The sequence below is a fragment of the Centruroides vittatus genome, unplaced genomic scaffold (genome assembly GCF_030686945.1).
Source record: "Centruroides vittatus isolate TY-2023 unplaced genomic scaffold, ASM3068694v2 contig_921, whole genome shotgun sequence".
NCBI lineage: Eukaryota > Metazoa > Arthropoda > Arachnida > Scorpiones > Buthidae > Centruroides > Centruroides vittatus.
The window spans coordinates 185,682-196,582 of NW_027122608.1; the positions used below are offsets into that span (position 1 = coordinate 185,682).

At 37.2% G+C, this 10,901-nt stretch overlaps 1 protein-coding gene across 5 annotated transcripts in view; it reads left to right on the forward strand.

The window, feature by feature from the left end:
* LOC136984518 (serine palmitoyltransferase 2-like) overlaps positions 1-9,181 on the forward strand; it is a 59,060-nt gene extending 49,879 nt beyond the window's left edge. For all 5 annotated transcript variants that reach the window (XM_067281531.1, XM_067281532.1, XM_067281533.1 and 2 more), the window contains 3 exons: positions 2,751-2,880; positions 8,815-8,901; positions 8,979-9,181. In XM_067281531.1, the coding sequence (XP_067137632.1) occupies positions 2,751-2,880; positions 8,815-8,895 (211 nt within the window). In that variant the 3' untranslated portion in view covers positions 8,896-8,901; positions 8,979-9,181. The remainder of the gene's footprint in view (positions 1-2,750; positions 2,881-8,814; positions 8,902-8,978) is intronic.
* Positions 9,182-10,901: the final 1,720 nt, after the last annotated feature.

A 10,901-nucleotide genomic window follows, 5' to 3' on the forward strand; every position in this document is an offset into this window, starting at 1 on the left:
TCGCCTATGATACAATAAGATATTTGATTTTGATATTCCAAACGTTGATAGTTAACGCTGATGATTGACCTGAGAAATATGCATACACGAATTAGACATCCTTTAGATATTACATAATTAAAAGGAACATACCTTAAAATTGTAAATATGAACGTACAGGCAAGAAACGTAGTAAACCAAATCCAATTCTATGGAACGAGTGAAGAGTAAGCCGATTTGACACGTAGCGAGCTTGACGGCATAACAATTAAATATGACGAAATTTAATTATTTAAAATTAATGTTCAAATAAAATTTACAAACACTAGTTTACCTATGATTTATATCTTAAATTGTGATTCAGATTTGCACAATGAGTGTTGTGGTTCGTTCAGACGGGTCTCGCGCACGACTATCCCAACAGCAGAATCCAGTCTGCCAATTTGCATATATATCAGTATGCAGCAATTGAATATTTTGGATACAAACTTAAATTTCTATAATATTAAACATCACCTAAAATACATTCGTATTTTTACAATTAATATATTGTTATATAAAAAACATTAAGCACTCGTAATTAACGTACAATAATATCCAGTGATCACTAACATATTTATAATATTTTTATCCAGTTTTCGCAAATTTTAATACGGTAGAGCATCGATTATCCGACTTAATTGGGGACTGGGGTTGGTCGGATAACCGAAAAGTGTGAAAAAATACATTATTAGTATAGTGTATTAGGCCTGGTTTAAATACTAGCCTCCCTTCATGGTCGAGCCAGTGCTGCCAGCTAAAAACATGCAAAAATTTAACAAAAATAATATTAAAGTAGCCAAGACATAACCAAATATTGTTGCGCCACATCACTAGCAGACGTCTGAATTTGCCGACTAGAACGCGGTCGGATAATCGATGCTCTACTGTACTTAAATTTCTGTTTATACAATTCTGATGTTTATTTTTAATTATCTCGACACGCTCTTTAAACTTTCTATCATATGCCTTCTTTTCTTTGTGTAAGATCTGTATATTAGATTTGTCAATGTTGCAATTATTCATTACACGGTGGTCGTGGAATACCGAATTTAGTCGGTGATATCTCAAATCAGATATATGCTCTTTAACACGTATTTTTAGTTTGCGTTTAGTCTCACCTGTATAAAAACTATTGTTTTTGCATGTACAAGGTATTTTATACACGATATTTTTCATTTCCTCTTTATTTATTTTTCGTTTTTCCTTACTTTGTTAGCCTTCAATCTAGAAAATAAATTTTCATATTTTGGGGCGAGTTTCATATTATTTTTCCTCGTCTCTGTATCTATTTTCTCATACATATTTTTTATATATGGGCAACCTAAATATTTGAATTTCACTTTTATTTTTTCTTTTTCTTCTTTTTTATTTTAATAGTGTTATATCGATTCTTTGTTGCCATTTATTAATAAATCTAGTAGGATACCCGTTTAAATTAAATTTTTTCTTTAGATCATTTATATATTTATTTTCGTTAATTTCTTTACTAGTTCTATTTATATTCCATGTAAAAAACATTCTTTTTAATGTACAAAGGTATATTGGAGTGATATCTCAATGTAGTTTCGGTCGAACGTGGTTTTTTAAAACGCTCGAATACTAACTCATTCTCTTTTCTTGTGATTACTACATCTAAATATTGTATGCTATTATCAGTTATATTTTCCTCTTCAATTGTAAATTGAATTTCCTTATGTATATTATTTATTATTTTCTCTCTTTCTTTAATTTTAACTTCTAGTTCATTATATACAATCGAAACGTCATCAACATATCTTTTGTAATATTGTATACCGGGTATATTTTTAATTTTTTCGTCTATTTCGATCGTCGCGAGCTTCGATCCATTGACCGACCCCATACTAATACCATCCTCTTGTGTATAATATTTACTTTCTATCTCAAAATAATTACTTTTGTAAGTAAATTCTAATAATTCTATTATGTAAGGTTCTATATTCATTTTTTCGAGCTGATTTTTGATCATTTCCCATTTTATTGATGGATACATGTCGATCGCATCTAGACTGGCTAATTTTGACATATTTCTTGTTTTAACTTGCCTTAAATCATCTAAAAGTTCGTCCGTGTTTTTAATAGAATACTTTGAATTTTCATAATTCTTAAGCTTTTGTTTCAAAAATAAATGAAAATCAGTTAATAAATGGTGTTAGAATGGAAAAAATAAAATTGTATTTAAAAGCATATTGAAGAAATAAATTAAAAATTTCTTAAAAGATATAAATCATCTCTTGCCAAATCATTCAACGTCCATATACTATTTAAATTAGTAAATACATAAATATACAAAATCTCCCAAGTAACATTCACATCCCCTTATACTTAAGTCAGAATTTATACTATTTGAGCTTTATATATACTATTATTTTTGCTTGTGTTTAGCTTGGAACTACATTAATAAGGATTTAACTGTTTTTTGGGAATTAAAATGCATCAATTCACAATACCAAAGAAATTGTTACTTGCTAACAACTTTCTTACACCAATGTATGCAAAATACATTATTGGTTTTCGTGATCTTACACCAACCGCTCTATCATTTACTTCTTTCACAATCACCTTTATTTTTGTTCGAGGCTAAAAAACACTTTCTGATGCTTTGTACTTGAGTGCATCGTGTTTCCAGGATGCCAACCTCGTCACGGGAACATCCTTCCAATAAAACGTGTGTAATTTAACAAAAATACTGATCACATTTCTGTTTGCAGGGCATTCGTACGTGAATTACTGAAAAGGGGAGTGGCGTCGGTGAGCGTGGGATTTCCCGCCACTCCGCTCATAGAGTCCAGAGCACGATTTTGCATGTCTGCGGGACACACACGAGAAATGCTGGATAAGGTGAGTGTCGGGCAATTTTGTCGCAACTCCCATTAAAGTACCGAAATTCATCGGACTAAATTAAATTTGATATTTATTATCGATTCTAAACGTTAAAATACGGTATTTAAGACTGCAATAATTTCTTTACACCTGTACATTTTGTACTAGATTAACTTAAAAATTAAAGTGAGCTTTATTAGCTAAGTGTAAGATGTTTATTATTAGCAGGAAACTATCAATAAGTATATACGCTACATAAATAATTATATGGTTTATTGGTACTAAATTAAATACTGAATTGACAGATTTATTGGGCAGTTAGATAAATTATGTAGTTAATTAAAATAAGGATAGGCATCCTAATCACCTGCCTATAGACAAATTATATAATTAAATTAATAATCCATATATTACTTAAATCTGGTATTAGGTCAGACTAAAACAGTAAAGGTTCTGTGAAATATCCAGACTCAATTTGGCTGGGAACAAATTTTCGAGCAGTTTGTCTCAAAATATTTCGGTCTTTGTTACTGTTAGAGTGACTGTCGGCCCAGCCAAACCCACCATCGATTAAGTTTCCATTAGTGCCCATAATCTGGAAAGAGTCACTAAAAAAATATGATCCTCTAAACTTATATTAAAGATTTCCTTCGTGCAATTAGGGTATATTAAATCATCCGAGTAAATCGAGTGCTTATTGATCCACTTAGAGTAAATTTTTGTAGTATTTTTTCTATTTCTTAACCTCTCCTCTCAATAGTAGTACTTTTAGTTGCATCTATTACACTTTCATTAATTTCTCTTTCTTATTCTTATTGATCCTAATTCATTTTCAAGCAGTGTTGGCTTACAGAGAAGAGAGTATTTTTTTCCTGTAAGCTGTACCTTAAGACTTTCTTCAAATAATAAGCTTTTCTTCTTTCTTCTACATTCATAATATGGACATTTCGGTATTTTGTGACGAAGAGGAGGTTTTGGGCATTTGTAAAAGATGAACATCGGTGTGTTTTTTAAATTTATTTGACAAAACTTAACAGCAGAAAAAAAATAATCTAACAAAGTTAAAATATTTTGGTTTCCCCCCCCCATTTGTATTATGACAATCATGTTCCTTCTCCATGGTATAAATGTCTAGTTTAAGTTAGTGGTTACATTTTTTAACTGTCCCAATCTAGAACAAGTAAATTAAAGCAATAAACTCAATACTTCTTGGTATTAGTTCAGAATAATTTTGACAGCAAATTAAATAACGTTGTTTAAATTTTACGTTGGGTAAATATCTTCGGACGGTTCGTACAATGTTAATCTTTTATGAATACCTGTAAGGGTATGCATCGTACTTTCTATTGTATTAATAGCGAGGTTGAGGCCGAAGTATTAAACGCGAAAACGTGTACGTCGGACGTTCGGCGCCGCCTTCCTGTAAGCCTAGAAGTTTGACAATGGCGTTTGGAATGCCGAGCATGATTTCACTGACTTTCCAAATGCCATTGTCAAACTTCTAGGCTTATAAGGAGACTGTGCTGAACGTCCGACGTACACGTTTTCACGTTTAAAACTTCAGCCTCAACTTCGCTAATAAAATACAGTACCTCCCAATCAAACCTATTACTGTTTCCGTGTAGGAACCTCTACATCTCGAAAAAAAACCAAGATAGACAGGTTTGACTGTAACTTCATTGTTGTAGTACTTTTTTATTTATTTATTTATTTAACGTATATTCATACATTCCCTGTTCCGCCAGAGGCACTACCAGGGAGATAGTGTACAATTTAAATGTAAAGCAATTGTGATATTGTAGATTACATGCAGCAATAAGAGTGGTGAAACAATATATACATAACATAAAATTGCGCGATACAGCTAGACACGCACACACAGTGAGGAAATGAACATAAGAGAGAATGCTGTCATAGCTTATGGCATGCAATTACAAACTGGATGCAGAACATAGACATTCAGCAGAGAAACATTAAGAAAACCAAGTTACTCTATTCATATTTTATCATTGTAAGTAGAAATAGAAGTAGCACAAGGAGTGTGCTACTGAATGGCTATCCAAGTCAAATAACAAATATCATGTGCACGAGTTAGGCTGAGATGGCCTTTACAATAAATTCCATTATGTTGTCCAACGAGGTCTTCTTTGAAAGAGCGGATTGATGGTTATGATAGCTTTTTTGGCTAGCTTTTTGAAAGTACGAAAAATTTCAGTAGTTTTCCATATATCCTTCATGTCACAGGGCCAGTCTGTATGAATTTCATTTAAGAGGACGCATAGTTCTGTTCGCTCACTGGTGGTGATTTTGCAGTCGTATAAATAGTGAGTGGCGTCATCTCTGATGGTGCAGGTGGGGCAGTGCTCGGAAGCGTGGTCGGTGAATCTGGCCAGATAACTGGCGAAGCCGTTGTGATCGCTCAGGAACTGTGTCGTGTAGTGATCAGGTGTAAACCAGCTGATCTTGAGGAATTGTTCAAGGTCGGGAATAAACCGATAAGTGATGTGTTGATTCATCTCATTCCAGCGTGTTTGCCATTTGCCAATGGCCTCTTCCCAAACTAGGTGTTTTAGGGTGCCCTGACTGATCTTGTCATAGATGTATTGGTTGTTAGGGTCCAGTGCTGCCTCCTTCGCAAGGGCATCCGCCCTCTCATTTCCCTCAGTCCCTTGATGGGATCTGACCCAGTTAATTTGGAAATTGTTTGTAGAAGTGTTAATTTTATTCCTAATGTCCACAGCCAGAGGATGGAGTTTGTAACTGTGAATTATATTGAGGGCTGAGAGAGAGTCTGTGAAGATTGAAATCTGCATGTTGGTGTAGGTGATATTGGACCAGTCTATTGCGTTGTTGATGGCAGGAGTTCAGCTTGGAACACGGTACAAATAGGATGGAGCTTGAATATGCTTCCGTACGATCAACGTATGTCACGTAGCTGCATTCCACATTCCCGTCAATGCCGGATCTGTCGGTATAAATTTCGATGTTGGCGTTAATACGTGTGTAGTTGCTAGTAGTGAAATTATCATTTACGCCAGGAAATGTGTTAAAGTACGGGTACGGTTTTTCCATTCTCTGTGATTCAATAATATCATCACCAATTGGAATATCCTTTTCCCATCTAAATTGCTGGATCTTGCTCTTCCTAATGATCTCGATGTCCGGGGATCTTTCTTGCAATTACCTGAAGGCTGTTATTACTGACTGTGCGGTAGGCCTTTGTAATTAAAAGAAGTGCCCGCCTCTGAGCGGACACCAGTTTCCTCCTGGGATGAACCTTCGAAACGGCCCATCCCAATGTGCCGCAACCATAACTGACGATCGGGATGAAGATTGTTGTAATACTGTACGCATTTGTTTTTTATACCTTGTCCCATTAAGACAACTCGTAAATTTTGGAGCAAAGGCCTTCTCCTGTGTTTACTTTCCCTGCTCTGTTATATATAACACGGGAAAAAGTATGGCAAGCGGGCCATTTTTTGACCCGCTTGCCATACTTTGGTTTTCTGTTCGTGTGGGGTACGATTTTGTTCATTCACTTTAGAGCTGTCCTGAAATTTTGCCGGGATGTTTGCATATTATGGACGTCGATCTGTTATTTTTTTCTTCGATTTCCTAATTTTTAAGCCTCGACAGACTAGGAGTACCGAATTTGTCCGAATTCAAAATGGCGAGGGGGATAGTCTTCATAGAATTCGAAATAAGGCCAGCGATAGCTTGGAATTATGCCAGATTTTTCATAGTTTATATACAGACACTGTCACTAAATCGTATAGAGACGAAACGCGCGATAATTCCGAAATTAAAACGTTTGTCTGTATTCTAGAGCTTACATCGAGGGATGTGTATCTAAAATACAAGGCGAGGTCCATTTTGTGCGTGTTAAAAAAGCGGATTGTTTTATAACGCGCTATTAAAATAACCGACACGCCAAATAATTAAGCTACACAAGTGACCTTGGACGCTTACATTATTATTTCCTACGACAGGCTAATTAATATGTATAATTATATCGATGTGGCATAATTAAATACGCTGCTAGTCCCCTATTTGACGACTCTCTTCCTTATATATTGTCGAATCTAACGATTAACTTTCCTTCTGTTCCCGTTTTAACTTCGTTGTAAACTTAGTGTCGCTTAGTTAAACGGGATATAAAATTGTCTACCAATAAAATCTTTCGTTACAACCGCGTAGAATTAAAATAATCGATTTTCCCGCGAAAACGTTGATCGCCGATTCTACCGCGAGATCGAGGAACTAGCCTAACTTAAAGGCATTCTGCAGAGGCGAGGTACAACAGGAAGATATGCCAAAAGAAAAGTTGGCAACTGGTGTGGGAATTCCGGTGTTTGCTACGACCGCGTCATCAGAAACGTGCCAAATTGTTAGGGAAGATGGCTCCCGAGGTTTATCTAATGTAATTCTTCGTACAGGCTAGTCCCAAAGTGATTCAAAAATTCCACAGTAGCTGCCACTTTTACTTTCCCGGCTGTTACTTTATACGTAACAAGGGAAAGTGTGAGAATCGTGTCGAATTTGACCTTTCGAGTTTTTTTTTTTTTTTTTTTTTTTTGCCAATCTCCACGTTTTGACACTTCCTTAACCCCAAAAAATGAAAAAACCAGCAAAACAATTCCGTGTGTTGGCTTCTGTTTCACATAATATCTCGATGGGGTAGAGATTGGCACGGTGGCTTGTATGCGAGGGACATTGATGGTGAAAGCCGACAATGTGAGGAAATAGTGGGTCATGTCTCTCGAAGGGGGTAGAACTTAATGAAGATTTTATTCGTTATTAACATTTACACACCTTTTTTTTATATAAAACTTGCTCCTACCCTCAAAATTAAGCTTTTTGCCGTTTTATAATAGTTAAAAGTATAAAAAGTTTTTAATAAAATTTTGTAACAGATGGCGCCGCTAAAATTTTAAACCTTGCCGGGAAAGTCGAGCAACTCGATGCTTGTCTTTCTGTATTGTTTACATAATCCGATTCGTATGTAGAGAGACAATACATCCAACCGGACACGAGAAATTCTTTCTTGTCTCGGCCGATTCGGAGTCGGTGCGAGGAAATTCAAAAGATTGTTTCTTGTGTAAATCTCTGTGTTATATTTAGTAAACTTGTGTGCGCGCGTGTGATTATTCCTTACTCTCTATTTAGAACGGTAGAACGTGCCAAAAGCCGCGTGGCATCTTCCTCGTTAGAGAAATGAAAACAGGCGAATACATTGTGTCGGATATAAAACTTTTCTTCTTTCTTCTGTGCGCCATTTTTCTTTTTTCCTTCGCGCATTTAAAACAGTTCAAAAAAAGTCAAATTTTAAGTTTCCGTTGGCCTCCGGAAAATGTGGGTTAATGGAATCTTTCTTCTTTACGGTGAAGTTTTTTCCTTTGTTTAAATTCCGCCTTGTAATTTAATTACAATGTTGCAAAACTCTTTCGAATTACACTTTATTACGGGGAAATTTGTTCCATTAATGCGTTTCGAATTCTTTCGAAATGAATCATTTTTTAATGCTTCCTCCTCGTTAATTAATACGGGAACGTTTGTGTGTCTGAACTAGCTAAATTAAATTAAATACGTTGTATTTAGTGTGACTCTTAATTTTACGCGTAGTAAAGCTAATTAACTGGCCGTTTTCCGTAATTTTAAAGTGTAAATTACGCGAATACCCGAAGAATGTGGGCTACGGATTGTGGTTTGGCTCCCGACGAGATCCGAACCCGAGTCTCTACGCCCGGGTTCGAATGTCGTGTATTTTAGTTGTGGTTTACTTCTCAGGGTGACGTAACACCCTCGGAACCAACGACGCGTTTCGTTACGTTCGAAACGGGCTACGTCATTGGTTGGCGTAAAGACGACGATTACGGGATTGTTCGATACGTGCGAGTGACGACGAAAGAAAACCGATTAGATGGTAATTGTGACGTCATTTGTGTTTTATAGGCACTGCATGCGATCGACGAAGTCGGTGACGTGCTTACCATTAAGTATTCCAAACGTCCGCACGACTCCACGAAACACTGAACGTCCGTAAGTATCGGATTGCCTAAAGTCGAGGAGAAAAAGTCCGGGGAGATTTCACCGTCCGTCCGTCTGTCTCTTTTCAGATCCGTTGGGGAAGAAGGAAGCGAGTCCACCGGCCGGCAGCGGGGTCGTCGACGGTATCGTGTATTTTTTCACTTGATTTTTATGGAGGTTGTTAAAATTTTATTTTTATGTTAAGAACAAAGAAGTTCTTTTAACGGATTTACATATAAAAAAGAAAAAAAAAACTTTGTACCGAGACGAGAATAAAGAACCTTTAGTTTATCGTGTCGGTCTCGCTAGTCTGTCGCGTCGGGGGCGGAGTACGAACCGCGTATACGAGTTTGCGGACTTATTTGGTGACGCGCGTGATACGGTGTCTCCGATAATACAATAGGAACGGCCAGACTAATGGCGGGTCGAAAGTTAAATTCTCCCGTCGAGAGCTCGAACCCGGTACCGTCTCGCGGGTTACGACGCGGTCCTGGGGATTTCAGTAATACCGCTTCTCGGCCGTTTTCGAGAAAATCGAAGATGGCGGGTTCGAGTCCGGGTGCAGTTTTTCCCGTGTAATTCGTAATTAATTTGTGCGTTTTCTTTACCCGAAAAATTAGCTTTCGGACTTTCTGGTCGCTAAAAGTAAATTTGAAAGTGTTTTTTTTTTACACCTGAACGTAAGAATATTACAAGGAATTGACATTTTAAGTAAATTACAATTAACTTATTACGTCGCATTGAACTACGCGTGACCGTAAGCGATGGCCTTTCGACGTCACTTTTCCGGTTTATTGTTTATATCAAAGAACGATTTCAATAGAAAATCGACAGACGAAATATATAAACGCGCGTAATTTAAAATAATTTCGCGTAACAATTGTATTTGTTTAGAAGAAAACAATTCACTTCGAATCCGTGTTAGGTTCGTACCCAGACAAACTATTGTCGAATCTGCCACATCACACTTCAGTGCCAGCGGCCTAGCGACAGTGGCGCGGTGACAACGCGACCAAATCGCCAGTGGCCGCGAGGTCGCCGTTTCGCCTATTTGGCGCGATTTCTAACGCCGAGATCGATAAACGGAAGTAGACCCGGGCTACCGTTTGGAAAGGAGCCCGAAACTGCGTAACAGTGGCGAGAAATCGATGATCGCGCGCCGTCGGCGTTGCGGAATTTTTTTTTGTTTTTCAGCGTTTGTTCCGCCGTCGATTATTGCGGAAAACGCCCACGCCTGACGTCGCCTTCCGAATGACGCGGGTGGGATTAACTTTTTGGATTACCGGGGAGGAGCAACGCTGTAAGTCGGCCGGAATGGTCCTCTTGGTGTTGGCGGGGCGAAAAGAGTAAAGGGCCCACACACGTTAAGGAAATCCTTTGAGGAATAACTGCGCAGGCCTGGCCTTGAAGAAATTCAGAATTTCTTATCGCCCACACGAGGAGGAAAAGTCAGTCGGCGATAGCATCTGGTGACGATGCACTTACTGATGTTTATTGGCAATAAATTGTATTAAAATTCGCTGGAAAAAACGTGTTCGTAAAAGTCTATTGTGTAAAGAGATGGTTTTCCTCGTGTGAATCTGATTTCAGAAAGTTAGTACCTAAAGATTGGCTCAACTATTTGAGAATGGAACGAGAATTTAAATCTGTTATCATTGGTTACACCAATCAAAAAAACAAACAACAACAAAATATTGTAACGCGAGCAGCAATTTCACCCCGCGACCTTAAGGTATTCGGCAACAGGCAGAAGTTAATAATTTGAAATACCACTTCATCACTTCCTGATCCTGACTTGACTGATGCATCGATTTTCTTAATTTCCTTCCTATACTGCACTTGTGATGATAATTTTAACACTTTGAGCCAAATCCTAACAAAGAATGTCTTTCAATTTTTCAATTAAACGTAAAATAGGCACCTTCTTTTTTGCTTCTGTCGTGATAAACTTTAACATGCCAAAGGCATGGTTCACTTTCGTAAATCTTTAAAAATTCATGTAAACATTCACG